The sequence below is a fragment of the Leuresthes tenuis genome, unplaced genomic scaffold (assembly GCF_036924035.1).
Source record: "Leuresthes tenuis unplaced genomic scaffold, fLeuTen1.0.hap1 SCAF_22, whole genome shotgun sequence".
Classification (NCBI taxonomy): Eukaryota; Metazoa; Chordata; class Actinopteri; order Atheriniformes; family Atherinopsidae; genus Leuresthes; species Leuresthes tenuis.
This window is the reverse complement of record NW_027325376.1, coordinates 19,783,638-19,811,228: the sequence shown is the minus strand read 5'-3', so window position 1 is coordinate 19,811,228 and position 27,591 is coordinate 19,783,638. Positions and strand designations below refer to the sequence as shown.

Genomic DNA, 27,591 nt, shown 5'->3' with positions numbered 1-27,591 from the left:
ATGCCGACATTAGTCAGTTGTGACCAGACTGGATCTACAAAGTCTAGGCTAGCTGCAGACAATGTCAGACGACTTCTCCATATAGTCGATGCAGCAGTAGACAAAACAGCGCCCGCTTCAGTGCTATCCCTTGACACTATGAAAGCCTTTGATTGGCTGGAGTGGTCCTTTTTGTGGGCAGTTTTTGAAAAAACGGGTTATGGAAAAAACTCTATTTATATAATAAAGGTCCTGTATTCAAATCCCTCAGCTCTACTCATTGGCCAACTCTCCTCTGCGCAGTTCCCTGTCACCAGATCATCCCGACAGGGCTGTCACACTTTTTTCCACTTTCTCTTGAGCCACTTGCTCAGATGATTCACAGTCCCCCATTGTGCATCCTATTTCAGTTCGTGACACTCATCACCACCTGTCATCATATGTTGATGACATGTTGGTCTTTATGGTGAAGCCACTACAATCTTTACCTAACTTACTGTCCATTTATGAAGAATTTAGCAGTCTCAGGCTTTAAAATCAACTGGACCAAATCTGTGTTACTCCCCCTTAATGATTCGGCTAAAGGGTTGCAATTTCCAGCTGGTATCCCAGTTGTCCGGGATTTTAAGTACGTCGGAATACAAATCTTCCCGTCCTTGAACCACATTGTAACACACAGCTACTCAAAAGCACTAAATAAAGTTAAAGCAGACTTGGATAGTGTCAGTTACCAGGGGACTCAGGACACAGACGCAGGGTTGTTTGGAAAACCTAAGCGCTATCCTCAGTATCTATGGCATGGAGGACAGGTGCAGCGAAGAAAGTTAACAAACATAAAACTCTCCAAACTGGGAGGAAAACAGTAAAGCTATGAACACTTAACAAAACAAAGACACGCTCTCCTGACGAGGCAATTTAAACAAAACACACACTCTTTACAAACAGAGGCACTATGACACCTTAACGATTAACTTTCCTTTAACGGAGGTGACTATGAATGGTTACAACAAAAATCGCTCCTTGAAAACGGAGGGAAAAAAACCAAGGCTATGAAACTCACCGTTTAGAATAAATAAACTAAGGCTATGGACAAGAATAATTTACAAAACAAGAATGCACTGCAGGAGGATCGCTCACAGCAGGCTCATGGAACTGTGGATCGTGGTACAAGACAAAATAGCTGGTAATGATGCTCATGGGGAGAGACAACATACTGGCACAAGACAAGGGAAACGCAGACTATTTGAACACATGAGGGACCAAGGGGAACAGGTGGAAACACTTGGGAATCAGGGAAGACAATGAGACACTTGACACGGGAGGAAGGGCAAGATACCTGAAACAAGAGGAGAAGGTCAGTGCTTTCAAAATAAAAACAGGAATTGACGAGACAAGACATGGAACAGAACATAAACCGTGGCAGATAGGTGGATTAGTCTCCCCAACTCTCTCAGAGCCCGTGTCTCTATCATCAAAATGAACATTTTGCAGAGGATAAATGTTATCTGTTCAATGATTCCCCTCTCTCCTCTTGTCAATTATTGGAACAAAATACATTCTAGTTGGCCTCGGATTATTTTGGGACAGAAGGCGCCCGCGCCTCAAAAGACGCATTCCCACTGTATGAAGCTTTTGCAGTTCCAATAACCTTTTCAGGAATAAGGCTGTTTTTTCGTGCATTCGGACATACAGGAACTAGGGACCACGGCCCTCAGTTCCTATAATCATTTTAGCTCCTTTTCCGTGGCAGGGTCTTTTCTGGGTTCCATAGGAACACAGATGTAGGTGTTTGGCTACGCCCCTTGTCTGAAATGTTTACTCATACGACACAAACACAACCAGCGCATGTTTAATGAGTTAAACTTAGACGTCGTCTCCTTTGTCTGTGGTGCTCTGCTCTCCTTTTTTCCTTCATGAAATGAAGAAGTATCGCCTGCCTCTCGATTCTTCGTCTCCTGACTCTCGCAGTGTGCTCTTCCAACCTAGATCTTAGACGCCTGATGTGATCGTCCATGATTAATATTACTGTCATGTAGACCATGAACACGGTGGCCTCCTCGCTCTCCATATTAGCTTCTTAGTGGTGTTGTTTTATTCTATCCTTACTTTTCCCGGGTTTTGTTTTGTTGTTGAGCTAAAGTAACACGTCTGTCACAGACAGCTGTGTCACATCAGTCCCTGTCAAGGAATTCGCAAACTCATTTGCGAATTCAAAATGAAACAGTTCCCCTGGGGAAGGGCAGTTTTTATAACGAAATTCGAGGTGGACAGTTCTTAAAACTGCGTCCTCAGAATGTCTCTGTCCGAATGCGGCTAAACTGCCCACCACAGTGGCCAGTGGTGGCTTATCTGTACCAAACTTTAAGTTTTATTTCTGATCATTCGTACTTAGGCTATTACTTGTGTGGCGTGACTCCGATGTCTTAGTTTCCGAGTGCAGGCTAGAAGAAAACTGTGTAAGACCCTGGGACTTGCAGGAGGTTCTCTTTGCCAACATATCCAATAAACAATGTTGGTTACGTTTTGGCCCAACAGTTTCACAACTCAGACAGATTGCTCAGACATAGCGTGTGGCTGAGCTTCAGTGTAAAATCTCTTGTAATAGGGGTGGGCTATATGACAATATTAAATCGTGAACGATTGCAACGTGAAGACGATCCGTAACGATCTGTCAAACTGCAGAGATCGTGGGATTGTCTAGGGCACATTCTATAAATTGCAGTTCTATGCTGATGCACTGACGCACCAGACGTATTCGTTTGTGTGTGTAGCAGTAGCCGCATGGAGAGCCACGGCTGAAAGCCAAACGGAGGAGTTGGTCGCAAAAAAAAATTCAACCTCCATTATATGGAATTGGTTTGGATTTTCCGCAACTGATCAAGCGCAAGCAAATGTAATTTGCAAAGTTTGCACTGAAATGGTTCGGACGTTGGGTGGCAACCAATACTATGAACCTGTTCAATCACTTGAAGAGGAAGCATCCCAAACAGTATGCTGTGATCCAAACAGCAAGGGGCCTGGCGGCACCAGCAACGCAGGCGGAGGCAGCAGCTAGCGTAAGACCAAAACAGACAACATTAACACAGGCATTTGATAAAGGCACTCTTATGACAAGTCAAGCAAGTGATAGAAAGAGGTAAGAGAAGCAGTTATCTTTTATCTTGCAAAAGATATGGTACTGTCTGCTTCAAGTAGTTGAGCCACAGTACGAGCTGCCCAGCCAACTGTCTGTTTTTCACTTTTCAATTTAAGATTGTGATAAAATCGAAATCGTGATTTTATTTTTAAAAAATCGTGATATGATATTTTTGCCATATCGCCCACCCCTATCTTGTAAGTGGCATACACTTACACCGATCTTTAACAACCATGGCCTATTAATTGGGAGGAGACCAATCTCATGTTCTGCCTGGAGTAATATTCGCACTTTAGACAAAGTATATAGTGACATTGGGCTGCGCACCTTTCAAGACATTAGAGATGAGAATAACTTGCCCAAAAACTCTTTCTATCTGCAACTTAGATCATCTTTATAGGTGCATGGTACTCCGGGACACCAACCATTACCTGTTTACCCACTGTACAAACTACTTGCCACTAGAATTAAAAAGAGAGGTATGGTGTCTGCACTTTATCATTTCTTCCTTGAGGCCTCCTATGATGAACTGCCACCTAACAGAAAATGGAGGTATGACTGCACCAATTTGGACCAATCTGATTTTGATTGGTCACAGGTCTGGGCAAATATTAGAGAGGCTTCTCGCAACCTCGATCATCAGCAAATCCACTTTAACTATGTACACAGAACATATTTGACCCCTCGCAAACTCCATTGTATGAAGTTGATAACTGATCCCTTGTGTAGCCTATGTTTTATGAAGGCCTCTGGCACTTTTTTGCATATGATGTGGAATTGTCCTCCAGTCTCACAGTTCTGGTCCAAGGTGGCAGCCAAGCGTTCGGATTTAGTATCAGTGACCATGCCAGTGACTGTCCTTTAGCTAATTGATCTGTCAGAGGTTGATATTACTAAACTTAAAAAGCACACTGTACTAGCTGGCCTGACAGCTACCAAGAAGTAAGACTACAGCTGATAGTCTTACGATGGAAAACTCCCCATTCTCTCACCATCAGACTCGAGGCTTGGGCCGATAATCAATAAATCAATTAATTGCACAATAAATTAAAATGAACTCAATAATTTTGCCGGCCTTGATATATTGCCATGTGCACACGTGTTTGTTTTCCTCGTTTCACCCCCAAGCAGGCTGGATGACAAGAGGGTTCACTCTGACTTGTCAGTCATCCAGTTACTTTGTCTGTGTGGGGGAAGGCTGGGCCGCTAGCATTGGCTACACACACAGAGTGCAGCAAGTGAGCCTCATGCGGAGCAATGCAAGGGAAAAAGATGATTGCAAAGCCAAATGCCACAGCCCCGGTGTGGGAATATTTCGGCTTCAAACCTAAAATGGTGGCAACAAAAAAAGGCAGTACAGCAAACTTGCATGCCCAACTAAGGCATAACCACCCGACCCAGTTTTCCCAGCTTGGGAAAAAAACTACATCTCGAGATGCAGAGCCTTCATCCCAACAGTCAACAATCACTGAGGTGTTTGGTCGACAAAGTAAATATAAACAGAACTGCGCAAAATTATGTGCGCTAACAGAATTTTTATTCAAGTGCAATTTTTGCTAACAGAGACTGAGAGTGTTTTTTGTTTGTTTTATTTATTTAGGGTATTTAAATGTTCTTGAAATTACAATGTTTAAAACACTGAGAAATAAGTTTATTGTATTTGAAAGGGTATGCATTATTATGATATATTATCATGTTGACAATAATGTCGTTTATCAGCAATAATTTGTGGGACAATATATCGTCCAGCAAAATTTGTTATCGTCCCAGGCCTATCAGACACTGGGCACTTATATTCCCATCTGTAATTTATCTAGAGCTGTCAACTGCTAGTATTAATGGCGCTAGTGAGGCTTCCATGGTTGGCTGGAGTGCAGCCGCTGACTCACTGAAAGAACTTATAAGATAAGCTCTTCCGTTACTTAATGCCTTTTTGTGTGTCTAAACTTAATTGTTTCCCCTGATTGAGTGTATGTTGAGTGTATTGAGTGTGTTTGTACGCACACGTCAGATATATATACTCCATTGGATGTCAGTAGTCCTGAGAGAGCGCACCAGTGTGAGTGTGGTGCTGTGGTGGGAGGTGGTGCCCTTTTCTCTCTTCTCCTTTTTTTTTGTTTTGTTATTGTTTGTTTTGTCCGTTTGGTTTGGTTTTGCTTGCACGTTATTGTCGTGCAAGGTTATCACTATTACTATTACTATTTTTCTACTATTGTGTAGTTGTTACAGTCAATTTTGTAGTGTCTCGATTGTCATGTTTTTTGCTTGTAACTTGTATTCTTGTTCAAATAAAAATATTTGATTACAAAAAAACAAACAGAAAACCAAACGTAGACTACCACATACCAAACTATTAGAAAAATACTTGACTGGTAGTCTGTTTTTGAAATAGCCTACTTTCTACTTTCTACAAATCTGCAGTTTGACAACTGGCAGTGAGAACTTATCACTCTGTCAGACCAAATCTAGTCACAAATCATGTGTTTACAGGCCCAATTTTAATGTTGATAGGAAAACAAAAATGATAATACACATGTCAAAAATAACAATACCTTTGTCACAAACTCTGAGCTTCACTATCACTCCATTCCTCTGTGTTTAAGTATTTAGAAGCTGTTGCTTTTTGTAATGCTGCAACACTGGTGCACGACAGATGGTACATTCAGTAACAAACTGGAGGGGAAAAAGAATAAAAACCCAACAAGGAGTCAAATATGACAATCAGAATATTTTTCATATTCTAAAATATACAATATACTGGTTGTTAATAATTTGCTGTTTCGTGCTGTAAGCATAAAATTAAAAACAATGAGTTTTTGCCTCGCACATCTGAGATACAACAAAAGCAGCAAGATGTGAACTAGAAATTGGGGGAGGCTGGAAAATTGAGGGGAAAAAACAGATAAAGTTTGACAGAAAGTTTTTCTGTTCTTGTCCCCTTTAAAATACCAAAAAAGTAAAGCTATCAAGCATTCTCTGGGAGTGCAAACCAAAGAAACACTGTCAAATTACAGTAAAATAAAGATTAAATTATATAAATAATCTCAATTGTCAAACATTGCCAAGTGCAGTCAAAGTCAAATGATTAAAGCCCTCAAAAAAGATTTGATTCATTTTTATGAAAATTAAAATTCTTCCATTTAAAAAGCCCTATTTTATGCTGTCAGGAATGTATTGGTTGATTACAAAGACTGCATTGCCTTCTGATACTTTAGCTGCCATTTAGTAGCATGATGGGATATAAGAAAGGGAGGAGGGGCTGTACATGTGGTCCACATCACCCCAAGTATGCTTTCTACATGCAATAAGGGATCTGCTTCATTATGTGGCAGTTTTTAGCAGAAATTCTTTTGGGTATTTTTGAAAAAGTGATCCACCTAGATGTAATGATCAGGAATAAGACCCAAAAGTCCTCCATCCCTGCTACACATGGTACTGTGCAAAGTGAAGTCACTCTGCAGTGAAAATGTGACCGCCCCACTTTAATGTAAATAATATTCTCATTTTGTAATGGTTCCTTATGTTTTCCAGGTGATGAGAGAGGTGTCTGTTAATGGGAGTGCAGATGTGGATGGATCTGGATCACCAGTCCACAAACCTGACCTGGAAAAGGTAAATAAAAGCACGAATTGTTAGATGATGCTGATGCATAAATGTATTGGCACTTTTTTCTTCTCATTCATTTTGTTTAGGTTGTGACTTATGCTTCAATTTGGCACTTATCGAGATTTTCTAAGGTCTGAGAGCAGCAAAATGTTTAGCCTTGACTCATTTTTGTTTTTTAAAGTTGTACCTTGATGAAAGTCCAACATTTCCCATTATATAGCTGTCATCTCAACTTTGTTACCATTCAATAAGCTACTTGTCAGGAAACTTAAGTTCTGCCTCCCACACTAACATATGTTTGTACACATTACTCCCTCTTGTCACTCATTCCAATTAAAAATAAATTTACAGTTGCATTTATTTATTTATTTTTTTAAAGCAATCTCCTGATTTGAACATGAACCATTCATGGCAATGTTACCATTTATTTTGAGCTGACCCAAAACTAAAATTTTGATAAACATAAAGGTGCTGCTTGCAAGACTACAAAACAAAAATAATGAGCTGAAACAAAGTTGCAGAATTCTGTGATAATTCTCTATTGGTTCTTTACTGGAAGTGACCTCCTTTGAATGATGATCCATTGTTAGAGTTGCATTACTGCAGTTTTAGGTATAACTTGTTTTAGAAATTTTGAACAAAGCCAAAAAAATCTTATAAGTGTTTAAATAGTCTTTGATTCGATAATAAAACAAACACCAGCCTCTTTATGTCACTGTTCTTGTGATCCTTAGAGGCGATAATACACTGTGGAATGTCAGTGTTTGCTTAAATGGTCATGCATAAAAGAAGGCTTGGCTATCATTTTATACAGTTTTCCTCATTGAGTGAATGGAGACCTATGAATATGTGAATCTGCCCCATCCGCATCTCTTCCCACCAGCAGATGACACCACCTGCCTTCCTTATAGGTAACTTTTTAAAAAAACTGGATCATATCCCTCATCTCTCTGGGGCTGTAGGTAGTGCTCTGTAGATTTAAAAGAGCCATATTGCTGATGGATGATTTTTGCTCATATGTCCTGTAGCAAAAAAAAAAACAAATCAAACAAAAGTATTATTGGTTTTCAGTTTTAAAGCAGGTAAAATCATCTGGATGTGTGTTTATTGGTTGAAGATTTCTCCTTCAGAAGATCTTTAATAACAAATCTCTCCTGACTTCAACAAACACAAACTTAGTCTAAAAGCTCATATATAACCTGTTGCAGATGTTGGTAAAGTAATCAGACAGCTGGTTTTGTTAATTTGCGACTTTCTCAATCTGTCATTAGTTCTGTTCACTTTATACTCTGGTGCTTACCCATTATTTTCCTCCTGTACATAATTCTGCTGCTAGAAAGCGTCATGTGATCGACCAAGCTCAGACGGCGAAGCAACCCATGAGAATGGACACAACGACTGCAAAGACCAAGGTGAAAGTCACACTAACTAGTTAAACTGTTAAATTTTTAGACATAACAGCAGGTAAGCATTGATGTGATAATAGATATTTAGTTAAATTACTGCCGCTGCAGCATTTGATCGTTTAAGGACCCTTACAGGGTCACTGTGGATTTAAAAATAGACTCTGCAGGCCACATGGGACACAAAAGTCAGTGGGCTCAGTGCAGAATTATGCCTAACAGCTGCAAATGTTCATGTATTTAGCTGAAAATACTTTTTTTTTTTTTTCATTTTTAAACTTTGAAACTGCATCTTGCATTCACACAGTACCGTTATTGTGACACTAAAGCACAGAAAAACAGCAACAGTTAAGTAAAAGATGTGTAGGATTTGATGTTTATGGGAACAAATAACTTGGATTCACTCCTAAATTTAAAATACCGGCAGCCTTTTTTCATGTAATCTATCTCATAATTAAGGGAGGAATCTCTCCAAACTCTGGATAGGTCAGCCTTTAATAAAAACAAATGAAGCCTGAAAAATGAGCATTTGGATTGTTTGTTACCATGGATGGCCTCCCCCCACTGAATGACATGCCAAAACGAAGAGATGCTGTTAAAAAAGTTTGTCATTATTTACCATGTGTTTGTTCAGAGGAAAGGAAAAAAAATTCTCTGTGGGACACATCTGATTTCTTTTTTTTTTTTTTGTTGGTCAGCTTTGTTATTTAGATTGTCAAGTAAAACTCCTTTTTTTCTCAGTTTAGATTTGGTTCAGTTGCACACCATTAGGTCTGAATTATCAAATATCTGACGAGGTTTTTATATCATCATGTCGGAGATGCAATTTATGGCCTTGATTGTGTAAGACAGGTTTATGAATCTACTTGGTGAAGCTACAGAAAAGACAGAAGTTAGATCAGCAGTGATCTCCCAGATGTGCTTAAAGTAATCCTATATTTCAATGTACCAGAGAGCTGGGTAGAATTAATTTGATCCGACTGGAGTCCAACCTGGAATGCATCTAAATTTAGAAACTCAGGTTGGTTACATCTGCACACAACTGTAAGGAAAAGTTCCTGTTTGATGATTTTTAAAAAATTCTTTAGAATGACTCAATGAAGGGCACTGACCTTGGTAAAGTGATCAAAGCGCCACACAGCGGACAGCTGAAGTGAAACATAGGTACAGTATGCTTTTCATCTCTAAAAGATCACTATGCCATGTTTCACAAGCCTCTCTAACAGCTTGTTTGTATCTAACTCTTGATGATTTGTAGCTGGTTGGCTGCTTTGTTAAAGTCTTCTTTCTTTGAATTAAGTTGGAAAACAAATTCGGGTCTTTTTTGTCTTTTTCAGTTAATGACAAGTTTGAAGTATAGTTAGCATGCTTGGTCAGATGATCTCTTGATATTGTTCTCCTTTGACACAGCAGGTAGCTATAAAATTTTGGCACATCAAACATTGTATAGTCTTGGAAAACTTGTGACAAGGTATTTAGATCTTCACTCTTGATTTAAAATGCGTTGAATGCTTTAAAAGTCAACTTAAACCATTCAACCTATTCTGTTTCTGCCATCACAGCTGTTGACCTTACAATAATGATCCCTCCTTTTTAAGAAGATTCAAATAACTCTCACATCTGTGTCTGCTTTCCTGCTCAGGCCTGTATTATATGTCAAGTGTCTTTCTATATTTTTCATATTATGAGAGAAACACAAATTTAGGATACACAGCTTCCTATTTAATTAAAGCAGTGGTTGCCATATCAAATCATGGAGCAAAATAGAAAAAAAAAATGGTAAAAATAGAGTAACAAAAAGGATAGAATCCAAAGAAATTCTTTGGTTATCATAACAGTTTGATCTACTGATCGTTAATAACGGCAAGATGCTGATAGCTGCAGGCAGATTTTATGTGTGTTTAAACCAGGCCTCATGATTACATAGTGTGTATTTTTCTGTACACACGTGTCTAGAATCAGTCCAGACACTTGGTATGACATAAGCAAAGGGGAATGCTTTATATTTTTCTCCCCCACTTCTTCTCCTCTGTCAGCTTTGCCTCCATATCTGGCCATTGTGAAAAAGTTCAAAGTAAATTTTCTTTTCTTCTTAATGTAGACACTGAGGCTCATATATATTTTTCTCTTTATGTTTCCTCTTGGACTTTCCCTCTCACATGCTGAGATACAGTATAGACCACAGTATCTGCTGAACAAGTAGTGGCAGATGCTGTTTACTTTGTACAGACAGGCACAGCAGCTCAGACAGAGCCTTTTTAACAACTGGACACGTCAGTCCTCAGTCCAGCAGAATGTGCCCCGTCATTCCTCTCCCTTGCTTTTTAAATAGAAACTAGGCCAAACGGAATGAGGGAAATGCTGGGGATTTTAAAATGAGCTCAACAGAGAACCCATAGGGGTCTGATTAAACCCAGTGTGACTGATTGTGAACTCATGTCTCTTTCAGCATTGCAAAAGTGTCTTGTACTCATGGCATTTACTTAAGATGATTTTATGAAGAAAAGCTTTATGCATTTCACCCTGTTAAACAAACATCTAAATAAATCTAAACAAAAATTCACATAAATGGACTATGTTTAGATAAAGACAATAGAGCACATTAAGTCTGCATTGTCTGTTGACAAAAACATTTACAGTGTTTGACTGATTTCCCTTCATTGTAAATAATTAAATGCCATATTTTATTCTCTGTCAGGAAAAGCAAAGAAAAACTCGAAGTCTGAGCAGAAAACTGGGACCGTGGGGAAGGGAGCTGGCAAGAAGATCACCAAGATCATCAGCTTGGGTAAGAAGAAGCCATCCATTGATGAACAGACTTCCTCTGCAGAAGAAGACGTTCCCACATGTGGTAAGCCAGAAGACAATGAGGAAACTAACTGCAATAACTAATTTCTACAAAAGGCTTGCATGCACTGTCACATGGGGTGTGTACTGTTTTCTCTGGTCATTTTAAGTTGATCTGCATCTCTAAAATGCTATACTTGTTATTCTTATTGCTCTGATTGACAGGCTACCTGAATGTGCTGTCCAATAACCGCTGGAGAGAGCGCTGGTGCCGTCTGAAAGACAATCAGCTGTTCCTCCACAAGGACCGAGATGACCTTAAGAGCCATATTGCCTCGCTGCCACTTCGAGGCTGCGAGGTCAACCCGGGCCTTGACCACAAACACCCATTTGCCTTCCGCTTGCTTCGCAATGGCCAAGAAGTTGCAGTGCTGGAGGTGAGGTGCTGGTGTCATGCTGGTGCGCAAATAAATATAACACGAAAATAAGCTCCACATTGTAATTTAAGTTTTCATTGTGCTTCAATCAATTTACTTTAGTAATTGAACAGCTGTTTTCAGTACATCACACTAGAGGTGGAATGACATACCAGTTCTGAAGGTAATCTTGTGTCAGGAACCTCGGACTCAGGACACGGGTGCAGGGTCAGTTTGGATTCGAAGAGATGTTTATTATAAACACACAGAGCACAGCAAGGCAGGGCGGGGATCTCCAAGCAGAGCGAAGTAAAGGCTGTGAAAGACCTAAGCACTCACCTCCGTAACTATGGGGAAGGATGAGCGCAGCTATGAAATCTACAAAACATAAACCCAACTCAGGAGGGAGACAGAAATGCTATGAACAGTTTAAGTGAAATTAAAAAGAAAAGCAGATGACAAATAAAAAAAACAAAGGTGAAATGAATGGTATCAATGTAGTTTTCTGTTGATATCATTATAATGTTGTTATCATCAATGTTTTTGGCCTCTGCAGTCAGGTTATGGAAATCTGACGGCCCCTCCACTGCTGCTGCCAGAATGTTGCTTACTCTTGTTCTTCCTTCAGGCTTCTTCCTCTGGGGAGATGGGTCGCTGGTTGGGGGTTTTATTGTCTGAGACTGGTTCCACCACTGACCCTGCTACCCTGCACTACGATTACATTGATGTGGAGACCACCGCTAATGTCATCCAGCTGGCCAAGCAGTCTTTTTGGTGAGGGATACAATTTTTTCTTTATTTTTTTTTCACTGTCTAATACCTGGAACAAATGCTTGATTACTGACTGTACTGATACCACTCAAAGCGTTTTTACACAACAAACCACATTCGTAGTCTACAGATCTATTTTTTTTTTCCTTCTATCACATACATTCACACATCAGAGGCAACACAGGGTTCAGTGTCTTGCTCAAGAACATTTTGACATATGGTCCTGGGAACCAAACCACCAACCTTCCAATCGATAGAGCACTACTGTTCCGCCTGAGCTACAGTTGATAAGACCTGGAGAGATCTGGATTTTTAAACAAATTAACCTTAATGTTTATTCTTTAGTTTCACTAGTAAGCGTGCCGTCTCTCCCAACCCTTACCTGGACAACCCCATCAACGGATATGCCTGCCCGACTGGTATGGCCCTGCACTACGACGATGTACCTATAAATGGAACGGTGAGAACACACCTGCCAGTTCTGCTAGTAAAATTTCTACCAGTAAAATTTATTTAACGTGAGGTCACGTTACAAATCAGTAATGAACTGAGCCTCCGAGCCTCCAAACCTTGGCGAAAACCTTATTAGGGAAAATAATTAAAAACAGGATAATGTTGCTGCTGTCCTCTCATATTGTCATCCAACAACAAAAATTGACTCATTCAGTTGTAATAGTAAGGCCAAAATGCAAATTCTCCTCAACAGTATTAACACTATCACTCCAGCTGTGCACCTGACAATGGACTGAAGTACAAAACACAACAACCAAACATACTAAACCAATTCAGTTACAGATACCTTACCACAGTATGAGAGCACACTCACAAGTTTACAGTGATCACAAAAGAGTAATGATATTGTTTGTGATTAGATTTTTTGGAAAAGCTGTTATTAAGTAGATTGAAGGTAAATATGAATTATGATCAGGACCTTGGTAAATAATCACTGATTAAGTATAATGACCGTTTTCCCCAAAAAACTTTAATACAGCCTAGAAGACAGTGGGCGCAGCAGCCAGAATAAGAGCAGCTGGTACAGCAATAATCTTTTACCTTGTAACGACGGCAAAAACTGATGCTAATCGGCTGACCTGGATAAACTCCCTAAATTCTTAAATTCATCTCTTTCCTGGGATCCCTCTGAGACAGACAGGATACAGTCTCATCAGGAAAGTGCATTAGTTGTCCTGTCATCAAGGAACTACCATGCTGTAGTTGTTCAAATTGTTTCTTAAGAGCCTTGTATTTCAGCACCTAATTCTCCTCCAATGTTGATCTTCCCAAGGTTAGCACCTCCAGCTCAGAGCATTACGTGATTACGTAAGATTTTATACTGAAAAGTTAGCAGATAGTTTATGATTTGTGATCTCAAAACAGACAGAACTTTTCACACATTTTGTTAATGAAACAGCCCACTAATCTACAGAAAAAATATGATTTATCAGTATAAGTGTCACTTCAAACAGATATCCCATAGAATCACTAAAATACTGCCCTTGGTCATCCTTCAGAGAGCCAACCAATCACAGAGCTGAACTCACTTCATTTGCGTCCCAACAATACACAGCTTGAAAAGTTCTGATAGCTTGAAAAAAAAATGTCCTCTTTCAGTTAAACTTTTACAATCTAGCACAAACTTGATGAACAATTTAAGAAGTTTCTCTCTAGAAACACTCAGTTTAGTTCAAGTTGGTCATTTTTATAATAACAAATAATTTCTAGAATATATTAGACTCTTTTTGAGGGCTTAGAGGGCCTTGTGTTACAGAAACTTATTTATCAGTTGGAGATCCAGAACAGTGTGTGTCTGAAGACATTGTTTTGTTAAGTGCTGGGCCAATTAGGACAAATTATTCCCCTTTAATGTTATATACTGCAATAATACTGATGCTACTAACCATATACTGCATCATCTGTTCTCTTGATGTGATTTCCTCCTTTTACTTTTTCTTTTTCTTTTCTTTGTTTTCTTTGTTTATCTTCTCTTTTCTTGTTTGCATGCGTCTAACCCAGGAGCCAAAGGTGCTGTACTCCAGTCCCAGCACAATGGGATGTCAGCTGAAAGAGGAGGTGCATTATGAGAATGCTGACCTATATGAGAACATGCCTGCTCCCAAACTGGCCAACCACTGTCCTCCCAAGCCTTCCTCCACTTCTGCTTCCTCTTCCACTTCTTCTACTGCTTACTACAAAACTCCTGTTTGTAAAATATCCTCCAAGTTCCTCTCTGCTGACTGTAAAACTAAAGACACCACTCAGGTGACTAACACTGTTCTCCTAATCCTCTCTTCCGTTTTTCTCCTTTAGTTCAGTATATTGAGAGTTTCTTCTAACTGATGCTAACATCTATATTAGTATATCTAGCAGATAACTTTTTTTCTAGGGCTGTCAAACGATTACATTTTTTAATATAATTAATCACAGGGTTGCTGTGAATTAATTTTTATTACCGTAATCCCATTCATAAATATGACTGAAAAATTCACATTTTCTGTGTATTGTGTTTAGAACAGAAAGATAAATGACAAGACGCAGGTATATTAAAACAACAACAATTTTGGCAACTTGTTCATTGTTCTTTTTCTTTGTAAATTCAGAATAAATGAATGGAACTTTTTTGAGCACACGTCTCTACAAAGTGTCTCTTCTGTTTCATAATAGTTCAAGCAAATTACTTAAGTTCCCAGTTTTTAGTGATGTGGTGCGCCGTCACACCCAGATGATTGTTGTTACTCACGGAGGTCTAGTGGTCTCCTGTCAAAGCAACATATTCCGCTGAAGCTAAATCTTCTTCCTTCATTTTCTTTTTAGTGTCATAAAGTTTGTTGATTTTAGTAAACACTGCCTCTTGACGGTGGCTTGTAGAATGCGTCGAAAGTTGCCACTTTCAAAACTTCTGCGATGCCCGTGTCCTCGACAATATTAGTCGGTCTACAGTCTTCAAATGTTGTCTTACTTAATGCCCTGTGTTCGGTTAGGGTGGTCTGAAGCATGCCAGACGAAATACCTGAAGCCCCAATGAATGCTTGGCGTTAAGATGATACTTAAGGCTTGAGGTGAAAGGAAAAGTCCTTCCTGCTGTGTGAGCAAACCACAACATGTTTGTTTACTGTTCCATATTTGTTCTTTTTATACTCGAACTGTCCATCCAGAGTGCCAATGGGTTCTTTGGACTCCACCATGTCGCTCATGTCAGCCATGCTGTTTATGCGACAATGACTGTGGGATTGAATTGTGGGTAAAATAGGACGGAAATTGCGTTAATACTTAAAAAAAATTATCGCTGTTAATTCCTGAAAATAATCATCTCGCGTTAACACGTTCCTTTTGACAGCCATAATTTTTTCTTTTTTAAAATGTTGTTAGCTGCATTAACTTATACTTTTTGGTCTGCTGGAGCTTCCTGAAAGTAACTGCAGCCGCAAGCGAAGCTACCAATCTGGAAAACCAAATCAATATGGAGTTAACAGATGATTGTCTGTTGGTTTAACACTGTACATAATCCCATCCATCCCAGGTTCCTGAGAAACCTGGAGCTGATTTGTTTGTGAAACCAAAAAAAATAACTAATGTACTGCACTCTGTCAACACAGGATAATGAAATTGAACTGACTAATTTACGTGAGGCAAATGTGTGAGTGAAAGCTGCTTGGCAGAGGGGAGGAGAAAGCTGATTATTATTGCAGCAGCAGCAGGCTATGACTCACTGGACGAGGTGTTGATGTTGGCCATCCAGCAGCTCGTGTCTCTCCCCACCAGCCTGTGAAAAGGTTTTCCCTGCTGCTGTAGTTTGTAATTAAATTATCACCATGACTGGGCATGAAATGACTCCCATGTCCTGGATTTGGAAATCTTGTCACGATTGTTACAGACGTTGCTTCTAAGTACTGAATTGATTACTGAGTCTTGTTTTAGAGTACGTATAATGTATGTATGTGTGGACAACGTGTGTCTGGGTTTGTGTGGTTTTCACACACATTGTCTTTCCTTCCTCCTCTTTACAACCATGGTTGGCTACATGTGTAATTTATATTTTTACAGCCTGGTTCTAAGTGCCACCCTGCCTCCACAACGATATAAGCTACCTCATAGTTTTGAATGGAGCTCCACCTCCTCCCCACCACTGCTTTGATGCATGGGCTGTGGGTGGCACAGCCAACGGGTGTTAACATCGCCTCCAAGACCACAAAGTGCGGCTCCACTATAAGAAGTAAATTTTTATCCTTGTACAGCAGACTGCAGCTATATGAAATGATTTGAACAAAACAAATAAGAATTAATTTAATTAATTCCATGTTATATCTCCATAAATTTATATGGAAATATAAATACAAAATAACAAAATATAAATTCCGAAAAAGTATTTTCATTTATCTAGCATAATCTTTTATAATTTTCATAATTTATATACTATACAGTATATATATATATATGCACTGAATTCTTAACTTCCTCTTTTTGACCTCCATTTTAACTTGAGAAGACTACTTTACCTATCTCTATCTCCTCCGCTAGTGCTGGCCATGTCTCTTTGTTTTCTTTTTTCTGCCACCAGTTACAACAATGTGACTGAGTTCGTGGGTGGAGGCACAATAGTGATTGAACATTAACTCGCATATTGCGGGGAGGGCTTTTCACCTGCCTGGACAGGCACACACTGTGGACTGTAAAGCATCAGTGCAAAATGAATTGCAAAACCGAAAACCCGTGGTCATAAGGGTGTATTGTCCCGTGCATAGCAGACCAAACGGTTCAATATATTATCAAGTACTGTTGCATCCCTAGTATTGAATAGAATTTTTAATACATTAGCAGTACATTTGGCTAAACTATAAACAGAAGGGCCCTGTGATATACTGGCGACCTGTCCAGGGTGTACCCCACCTCTCACCTGATGACCACTGGGATAGGCTGCAAAATTAGTTTATTTTAGTTCTGACACTGCTGGAAAAAAATGAAACAATTCTTGAAAGAGCAGAATGCATAATTGAGCTAGTCGCTTACTGATGTCATATCTGTTTTAGAATGCATACCTCTGCATTGAAACCAATAAGTGAATGCAAGGTCCTGATTCAAAGACACTTATCATGCTCAAACTGGCGGAGCAACAATTTACAACGCAGATGAAATAGTCTTCCAGCACTGATAGTATGTTTTTTATTAGCTCGTTTTGCTCAACACATCTGTTATTGCATGATCAAATTGTGACGTCAGCAGAGAGTCATAAACAATTATACTGGGGTTGGGACAGTCATCTGCTGCTGTCTTCATCTTAAACAGTAGGTGTTGCTGTTAAGAAACTGACACCACTTCCCACAACAATATACACTGATCTTTCAAGCACAAGAATAACTACACAAGTTTAACTTCTCCGATTTACTTTTAGGGAGTATTTGATGTTATTATCAGCAATTGTACCTTCTTGTGTTTTGATGGGTCATACAGATGCTTGTAGAGACAGACCTGCTCACACACTCTTTTCTATAGCACTTCCTGTATTCAGACAGTGCATGAATGGGTACAATAACCAGGAGGTGTATGAGAGGCCAAAATTACACCAAAACACCTGATTTTCCATGTACTGTGACAATGACCATAAACTTTGCTCCACACACCATTTACTTGGCATTGATTTATTCAGCATATGCTTCAGGAGAAAATCAAGTCTTGTTTTGCCAGGGTTAATGTTTCCATATCAAATAAATGACTGTTTCATCTTTTAAATGTCCAGCATTTAATCAGAGGAATCTTTTAGTGGAGCACAATTTCATATGTTCACTTTCTAGGATCATTTGTTACGTGTGTTGTTTTAACTGTTCTGTGATATTGGTACAGTTATTTAAAAAATCTCACTCTTTTTTTCTGCTTCAAAAAGCTAAAGGGAAAGAAGGGAACAACAACCAATGGTATGGCATCAAAGCAGAAAGCAGTGCCAAAGAGTCAGCCCAAGAAGAATGGAGTAAGTGGGACAAATGGGACGGCATCTGTGAAACGCAACAACTCCAGTAAGTGGTGGTATCAGATTCCCACTATAAAAATGTGACAGAGAAGGAAAAGCATGTATAGTGGGATTTCTTTTTTTAAAGCAGGTTTGGACTATCTGCACCATTATAACGTTTGACATTGGTTTAGTTTTTCCACTCAGGTCTGTGCTGTGAGTGAGCAGCAGACAGTGTGTCTGGCTTCCCAGTCCCAGCCTCACCACTGTTGATTGCCCTCTAGAAAAACTCTACTCCACAACAATTTGGAAAATGTAAGATGTCTAAATTACAGCTGGTTTAAGTAGGGGTAGTAAACAACTCAAACTTAAAACCTATCCCACCCTTGAGAGGATCCATGTGATGCACTCAGGCCAGATTTGAGCCTGTTGCCTTAATTAGAGTTGCTCTCAGGTAGACAGGATAACAGCACCGAGAGCCAACATTGCTGGAGGACAGGGACACATGGTTGCGTTAATTCTCGTGCTTTAGAGTAGTATTCTTCTGCTCAATGTGTAAACGATAAGACTGAAACTGTTTGTGTAGCTTGTTATTCCTCCAAATGTGAATGGAAATAGCAAAAGTGTCATATTGAATTGGAATTGTAAGATTCCCAACAGTTTAATTGAACAATCCTTTCAATTCAGTTCAGTTCAGGCACTTCAAAGATACAGTGCCATTGAAGCCAATTAAAATTCAATTCCAAATTGGTCCAATTCATACAGAGCCAGTTAAAAAAATGCCTAGCTAAAGAAACTAAACAGCTAAAGAACCCTAAACAAAGTGCATCCACATAGACGCACATGTTGGATGGTTACCATCACTGTATTTTCCAGGAATGGAGGAGATAGTCCTGATAATTAATTTCTGTGGCTGTGGCTGTGAGTAGTGGCAGTTCATCTCCCATGATGCCCCAATTCTCCATTTTCCTAAACATTTATGGATCTCAACCTTCACTGTCAAATGACTTCATCTTCTTGTCTTGTCATCTTCTTGTTATCTCCTTTGTCTTTGTTGTGCAGATGCGGAGCAGTGTAAGTACGGCAAGAACCGCGTGGAGGCTGATGCCAAGCGACTGCAGTCCAAAGAGGAAGAGCTGATGAAGAAGAAGCAGGAGATCAGGAACCATCTGAACCAGCTAAAGAAAGAGAGGAGAGACTTGCGCACCGCTGTGGAGGCTGCTGCTGGTAAGACAGGCCAAAGGGTTTGGTATGAAGAGTCCTGTCTAAAAACTGAAAGAGCAGGAGAGTGAAGTGTCTACTTTAAAAAAAATCCCTCTAATTTCTTCACAGCATCTTGCGTAATAAATTTTTTTAAAGCGATCTCTTCTCTCATCAGGCAAGCGCTCACAGGCATTGCTGTCAGAGCGACTGAAGAGGGTAGAGGATGAGTGCAGGCAGAAGGAGGAGGAGCGAGTGAACCTGGAGCTGGAGCTGACAGAAGTGAAGGAGTGCCTGAAAAAAGCCCTAAGCGGAGGGGTCACCCTGGGCCTCACCATCGAACCGAAAGCTGGCTCCTCCGGTCTCCAGGTCAGAACTCCTGCTTCATTTGTATGCCCTCCTTCTTTCACAGCAGTTTGGAAATTAGCTCACTAGCAAGCTACCACATTAGCAGGCTGATTTTTTTTGGTTTGTGTTTTTAGTCACCTGCAATGCTTCGACGAACACAGGAGTCTTCTCCCCTCTCCAGCTGTGACACCAGTGACACTGAGTCCTGCTCCCTGCCAGTCAACAGTGCATCGCTGCTCCGTCGGCAGCAGGGCAACCAGAAGCCCTCACCTGTCCGGGGACACGTCCTCAGGAAGGCTAAGGTCAGAGCTCATACTGGTCCCACCTCTGCTTTCATTACTCCATGTTCACTACAGTAGGTGAGCAAAACTATGCGGTGCACTCATTCATCTATGCACCAACCCAACTCATTCAAGAAAGAGGTTTCCAATCCAGCATCTTTGTGATGAACAGGGGAGCAGACTGCAATATTCATCACAATTTACACATTGGTATTTGTGCTGACCGAGGGGCAGTAAGTTTAAAGGGGAACTCCGGTATTTTTAAACCTAGACCTTATTTCTGGCATGAAATATGTTTATCTACTCACCAAGAACAGTTTGGTGAAAGTCGGCGTCCTTCGGAAGATATTTAGATTCCTCGAGATCCATATAATGGAGTGAATGGGGCCATAGACGATGCAGCCTGTAAATAAGGCATTATCTGTCTTTGTTTCACCAATACTTTAAGACGAATGGATGAATGAACGCATACTATTGCACTGTTAGCTCATAGCTGCTATGTTGTTGTTATTGGCGGCTGTCGGGGGGCTTATAGAGGACTTTCTACACACTCGTCTACTGGGATGACGTCATGCACAGCTTATTAACTCCGTGCTCTGTGACAGTCGGCTAACTTCACACGTAGTTTGCTACTGATAGTTTGGTGCAACATGGCAGGATTTTTATCAGATTTTGACGACGTGGACGACAACTTTGAGTACAATGGACATCCTTACCGGAGTGAATGAGCTGTGTATTTCATGCCAGAAATAAAGTCAAAGTTTAAAAATACCGGAGTTCCCCTTTAAACCAGCCAGTGAAGTTAAAAAGTTGCCTAATAAAATAAAAAAAATTAGATCTGACTTACCAGCAGTTTTTGTTTATCACCAAGCAGCCACATTTTGCTGTTGTCAGTCTGTGTTGTACTTGGATGTAGCTTTTGTTGTTGTAGGATGCATTTGGATTCTGAATGATGCTCCTGCAGGTGAAGATGTCGACCAGAAACCTACCCTTGTTGAATCTTTATCAACAATAACAAAGTCTTTACTTGTGGGTTTAATGTTAGTGTCCTTATACTTTTGGTGACGTACTCTGCATTTTATATCTGTTTGTACGAAATTGTTTTCATAAAAATTTGTATATATATTTGTGTATATATATATATATATATATATATATATATATATATATATATATATATATATATATAAAAGCAAATCAGCAGGGTTCAGGTTGAGCAGTGCAGAGGCAGGTTATGCTTGGGCCAGAAATGTATAGCACATTAAAAAGGACAAAATTCAAACCTGTCGGTCAGGTGGCAGAGGCTACACACCAATCAGTCATAACATTATGACCACTTGCTTTGTACTGAGTAGGTCTTCCTCATGTGGCCAGCTCTGAATAGTCAGGACGTGGTTGTAGAACATTTGAGGGTGCTCTGAAGAGTCCGGTTAGCAATATATCCTCCAGGGCCTGTGGATACTCCTGTGGATACTATTCCTTACCACAGATATCATCAGATCCCATCCAAGATGGCGCCACAGACAGCAGCCTCAGTGTGTTGGTGCACCTTGTTTTTGTTTGTTTCGTGTTTAAATTCTGGTTTCTGCTGCGATACACGAAGCTCTTTCTCCAGAGAAGAGTTCATGAAGATCAGGGAAACAACTCCAGTGTTTTTATTTCCCACGTTTCTCTGTGCATCAGTGGAATTATTGGACTTTTTGGTCAAAGGTGCGCTCACCTTTGCTCTTGCAGTGAAACGCCCGAGGAGAGGAAGACACACTGGTGTGCTTGTGATACTCCACAGACGAGGCTTTCGTACACCGTTGCCTGGAATATTTCTCTCCAATGTGCATTCACTGTGCAACAAACTGGACAAACTACAGTTGCTCATGAGGAAAAACAGAGACTTTTCTTCTTGAATCTTCATCTTCCGTTTTGTGCTTCACAGAGACGTGGCTGTGTGGATCCATAGCCATACTCCATACTCTTCAGAGCGGACCGCAACACAAAACTCTCCGGCAAAGCGAAAGGTGGAAGAATCTGTTTTTATACTAGCAGCGGCTGGTGTAAAGATGAGACAGTGATCCTACAGCACTGTTCTCCTGTTCTGGAAACTTTAATCATCAAACGCAAAACCCTTATATTCCCCCACGTGAGTTTGCTTCATTCAGTCTGGTCGGTGTTTACATTCCACCGCTGGCCAGCGCTCAGAACGCGCAGCGTACACTCGCCAACCAGATACTGTGTGTGGAGGATATACCCGGACTCTTTAGTTATTGGTGACTTGAGCAAAGGGAAACTCAATCACAAACTCCCTAAATACAAACAGTATTGAGGACTAAGAAGTGGACCAGCAAGGCTGTGGAGGACCTACTGGCCTATCTGGACTACACTGTTTACCAAAGCGATAAGAGATGCTAAACGACAGTACTCTGAGAAGCTACGAAATCAGTTCTTGGCTAACGACTCTGCTTCTGTCTGGAACGGGCTCAGACAGATAATGAACTATAGACCTACAGCCTGGGGGGCTGTAACTCACCAGCCACAGCCCAGGAACTCCACCCACCCCACCTCAGCAGGAGCTTTAGGCTCTTATCCACTCACAGGGACACCTCCTCCCCCGTCCATAGTGACACCTCTCTCCATCCTGGACAGGGTTCCCCTCAAGGCTGCGCTCTTTCTCCTTTGCTCTTCTCCCTGTACACAAACAGCTGCACCTCCAGTTACCAGTTCATCAAGCTACTGAAGTTCGCGGATGACACAACCCTCATCAGACTCATCTCTGGTGGGGACGAGTTCGCCTACAGGTGACTGATCATCTGAAGATCTGGTGCAGGGAGAACAACTTACCGCTCAAGACTATCAAGACAGTGGAGATGATTGTGAATTTTATGAAGAGGGCAACTCCACCTACCCCCATCACTCTGTATGAATCACCAGTGAACATTGTGGAGTCTTTCTACTTCCTGGACTCCATCATCACCCAAGACCTGAAGTGGGAATTGAACATTAGCTCCATCATCAAAAAACTGCAGCAGAGGATGAACTTCCTGAGGCAGTTGAGGAAATTCAACCTGCCAAAGGCGAAGTTGGTGCACTTCTACTCTGCCATCATCGAGTCCGTCCTCACCTCCTCCATCAACGTCTGGTACACCACGGCCAGGGACAAGGCCAGACTGCAAGGTATCATCCACTTTGCTGAGAAGGTGATTGGCTGCAACCCCTCAAGTCTCCAGAATCTGCACTCTTCCAGGACCATGAGGCGTGCAGGCAAGATTGCAGCTGACCCCTCCCATCCCGGACACAAACTCTTCGACCCACTCCCCTCTGGCAGGAGGCTGCGGTCCATCACCTTCAAAACCTAACGCCACAAGAACAGTTTCTTCCCCTCTGCAGCTGGCCTCATAAACAAGACCAGAGACCCCCATTGACACTGATTCCCCTACCCCCACCACCCTCTGCACATTACATTAATGTGTACTATCTCCTCTACACAATACCTCAATACCTTAGCCTCTACAGCCAAACTAGCTGTAGAAGCTATGGTAGCTAAGCTAGTTTGGTCTCTAACAACAGATTTTGCTGTATGCTACCAACTGTAGGCTTGGCTGTTCCTGCTGTCTATGGCTGCTACCATACTGTTGAAACCAATAGCTACAAAGTTGCCTTGTCATTTGTATCTGCCAGCAACTCAGTTACTAGTGCTGGCTTATCATGGGACAAGGCAAGAAGTGAGGCAGTCTGACTTTTTGTTATCATTTTTAAATATAAAGTTTTGTTGATGGATTGAACATGTAGTCCATTACAAGTTCCACTTTCATGCAAAGACCTGCATCACATCAGCTGTTGCAGCTCATCAAACACAAACGCATGCAAACCATGTCAAAGTACGGAAACTGACCGAGTCTGCGTTTGTCTTGCAGGAATGGGAGCAGAAGACGGGCACATAAACCACTCCAGTCTCCACATCAGCTTAATTTTCACTCCTTTTTTTCTGTTGAAGACATTGTGTATATATTTATTTAAAACTGTTCATAGAGTCAGAAGTTGCTGACAAGGACACAACTATAGCATTAGTGTGAGCTGGGTTTCATATACTGTAAGTATCACAACATACAGACACAGCAACCTTGTTAAACTTCTATGCTGTCAAGCATGCTTAGTGTGCTGAGTTGTGCAACTTGTGTTGTCCGCTGTCATTTCTTATTAAGCAATCAACTTTCTTTTTCTCTCTCTCTCAAAATCTGTTCCCGCAGTTTGAGTCTAAAAGAAAAAAAAATCAAAACCAAGTATTTATTTGTAAATGTTTCAAGGAAATACTGACTTCCCCTTATTTATGTTGATGTATTTAAAGTATTTTGCTAGAATTTGTGGCTATCCACACAAACCAGGTTCTTACAGGTCTGTCAGTTGTTATTCAATGATATACATCCTTGAGAGTCACAGTACACACACCAGCTGAACAAGAATATAGCTTCCCTTATGGGTATTTAAAGAAGCAGATTACTTAACATCATTAGGATTACAATGAAAACACATATGAAAGAGCACAAGGTTGAGCTGTGGCTGCAAGACGTTTTGGCAGGAGATACATGGTTGTTGGATCTGATGCTGTATAGCTCAACTGGTTAAGCAGATTATATGTCTGTATCTATGGAGACTCAAGGTTTGAGTTCTGGCTACTCCCCCTGTCCCCTGTCTTCCCAGTCAAATAATGTCCATTTGCGCTTGCAAAATCTTTAAAAAGAGAAAGTTAGACATGGTTTGTACAAGTCTTTGTTACTTTTATTGCTGAATGCTTTTTCTTATAAATTACACAGGTAAAGCCTCCAAAGATGAGGACTTTGCAAGTTTTAAGCTCACCGAACACAAGAGAAAAGTGAAACTTTGCAGGGGGAACAAGTGATCTAATGCAGCGTCAGACTGTCTGTATAAGTGGTAGTTTCGTTTTATATCTTGTTGATATATAAGACTAAAGTCCATAATGGACAGCCCTGCCCAACATTGCTATCCACAACTAACCTGGGAAATCAGGTGATAAATGTCTAGCTAACTAGTCCTTCTCTTACATTAAACATAGTTCCGCTTTATTGTCATTGTACAATACATGAAGCATGTATAATGTATAGTGTAATTTCAGTCCTTAAAGTGGTCTGGGCAGAATTTGACCTCAGGCTGTACTCTGAATGCTTTATCTCTAAACATACCTGTTTCATAAAGAAGCATTTGTTTAAAAATATTTTATTTGCAGCACTCAGCTTTTAACGTTTTTTTGTGTCAAAGGCTTTTTAGTGCCAAAACGAAACGTGAATGATAACAGTCGGAAATCAAAAAGGTCATCGCTGTTCCTCCAGATCTGTTCTTATTCCCTCAGCTTTGTGACTCTTGCTTATGTCAGCCTCAAACAGACTGTGGTTCCTTGGTGTTGAAACTAGTGTTGGAATTACACCAATTTTACAGAATTACACAGAATTTTTGGTTATTTTATATTCCACAATTTTTTTAATTGTCAAAGGGTTTGTCAACTCACTTGAAGAGTGAGTACTCCTCAGCTAAAGTCGTGATTATTTTCTGTAGCAAATAAGTTATGCTGAACGGAAGTCAGTTGTAAAGACAAAAAATAATTATTTCACTTAAGAAATAAGAGTGGCTTTTTCAAATTCCCCAAGTAAACAAGCAATACAGAATAAAAAAAAAAATAACAAAAAAGCACAAATGTAAAATAGAATACTTTTTTAATGAACACATAAGTAGAACTTTTGTCATCAAATTGCAAAATGTATGATTTATTTACCAGGACGTGACGGACATAAATGAGATTAATGCAGCTGTACAGGAAATTAATAAATAAACAGTTGACACTTATTTTCCTGTAGGGACTGACCAACTGACTGGCTTGAGCAAAGCAACACATAAAACGCTCAGAAATAAAAAGGTCATCACTTTCTGTGTCAGAATTGTTATTTCTCTCTTCTGCTTAGATCAGCCTCAAACACTATCAGTCAGTTGTGACATTGCACAGACATGCGAAACAGATTTCATGTTGTGGTCCTTACATTTTCTGACAGCACAATTTTTCAGTGGTCAAAACATTTTTCAACGTACTTGGAAAAGTGAGCACTGCTCAGCTTTTGGACAAAAGGAAAGTGATCAATGTCTGATATAGTACAATTGGGATTTAGAAAAATTGTTAGCTATAAACTTTATTAGTCTAGAACTGCAAAATCAGTATTGAAATGATCAATTTAAGCAAGTAAATATAATTCACATGTCCACTTCAATTGTTGGTGTGGAGAACTACTAAGTGCAGCTTTATTCATGCTATTACAACATACCCAGCTAACTGAGTAATTATGCTTCTTTGAATATACTGTTGATGTCCTGACGGATGGCTGCTGCAGCGGGGGTGTGTGTTAGAGCTTCAGGCAGGTCAGGTTTGGGCGAGGCGGCCCTCATGTTTGGCACTCTTTTTTGGAAATCTCCTCAGTCTAGCTCCTGTGATCATGCCGCTGGTCTACTGTAGCCCTGTGATCTGTGTGTGTGTGTGCTCCCTAATGTCTTCAAGGCACATTCCAAACCCCTTTGACAGTACACTGACTGAAATAGAGGCACTTGCTGTAAACTCCAATTGCTGTGTTCTGTTAAATAAAAAACTGTGACTTCTTTTTTCAAACTGCTACACTTATTCACACATACACTGATCAATGTCAGATTTTCATGGTGCTTTCTTTTGTGACTTTTAACTCCACTGCCTTAGCTTTGCTGCTTTATAGATACTGCATGAGTATAGAGGGTGTTTATTTTTAGACTGCTGACCGTCATGTTAACATACAAATGGTTTTGTGCTACATAAAGCACAAGAGTACCCTCTGCTCCACAGTCATGTAAATATTTTCTGTCTCCTCCCTGTTGTCATACTGATATCCCACAAGTCTGAACCGCAGCTCAGCATGTTAACATGAAGACTGGACCGAGCAGGGACTTCTGTCAGCAAGTATTAAGTTTTAAGAGAGTAGGTTGTGCTGCTGTGAAACCTGCTGGGCATTGTGAGAGGGGATAGAGGAACTGGGAAAGTACATATTCATGCATCATTGTGTGTTTTTGCACCTTATAAGTTCTCTTCTTTGTTGTATATCTCAGACAGTCTCCACATCGGTGACAGACATGCTTGTTTATAAATGAATAAACCTTTTCTCTAACAGCAGTGAATGTGTGCTTTATTTGTGAAATATAATCAAGAGCATCAGAAGCTTAGGACAGAACTGCCACTGCAATATACTTACTGGTGAAGTTCGATAAATTTCTAGTGACCTGTAAGTTCAGGGAACCTGAGCAACATCAATATCACCATTTTCACACCTGTATCAAGATTTTTCAAAATTGAAAAAAAAAACATAGTAGATGTATAATTTAATGTTTATCACAAATTGGCCACATCAGGGTTTCCATTTGAATTCAATATTTAAAAATAAAAACCCATCCATCAGTCCGTTAATCGGGTAGGAGCCTATCCCAGCAGTCATCGGGCGAAAGGCGGGGTACACCCTGGACAGGTCGCCAGTCCCACATAGAGACAAACGAGACAAACAACCATGCACGCTCACACTCACAGGGACAATTTGGAGTCACCAATTAACCTGATATGCATGTTTTTGGATGGTGGGAGGAAGCCGGAGTACCCGGAGAGAACCCACGCATACACGGGGAGAACATGCAAACTCCACACAGAAAGGCAGGGATCGAA

At 40.4% G+C, this 27,591-nt stretch overlaps 1 protein-coding gene across 3 annotated transcripts in view; it reads left to right on the top strand.

The window, feature by feature from the left end:
* afap1 (actin filament associated protein 1) overlaps positions 1-27,051 on the top strand; it is a 123,826-nt gene extending 96,775 nt beyond the window's left edge. For 2 of the 3 annotated variants that reach the window (XM_072376976.1, XM_072376975.1), the window contains exons 7-17: positions 6,647-6,727; positions 8,058-8,133; positions 10,823-10,975; positions 11,137-11,348; positions 11,956-12,101; positions 12,444-12,558; positions 17,974-18,103; positions 19,099-19,263; positions 19,415-19,605; positions 19,719-19,886; positions 23,771-27,051. In XM_072376976.1, coding sequence (XP_072233077.1) covers positions 6,647-6,727; positions 8,058-8,133; positions 10,823-10,975; positions 11,137-11,348; positions 11,956-12,101; positions 12,444-12,558; positions 17,974-18,103; positions 19,099-19,263; positions 19,415-19,605; positions 19,719-19,886; positions 23,771-23,797 — 1,464 coding nt within the window. In that variant the 3' untranslated portion in view covers positions 23,798-27,051. Of the gene's footprint in view, positions 1-6,646; positions 6,728-8,057; positions 8,134-10,822; positions 10,976-11,136; positions 11,349-11,955; positions 12,102-12,443; positions 12,559-14,111; positions 14,456-17,973; positions 18,104-19,098; positions 19,264-19,414; positions 19,606-19,718; positions 19,887-23,770 lie in introns of those variants that run through there. The other variant, XM_072376977.1, reaches the window with a different exon arrangement.
* The last annotated feature ends 540 nt before the right edge of the window (positions 27,052-27,591 follow it).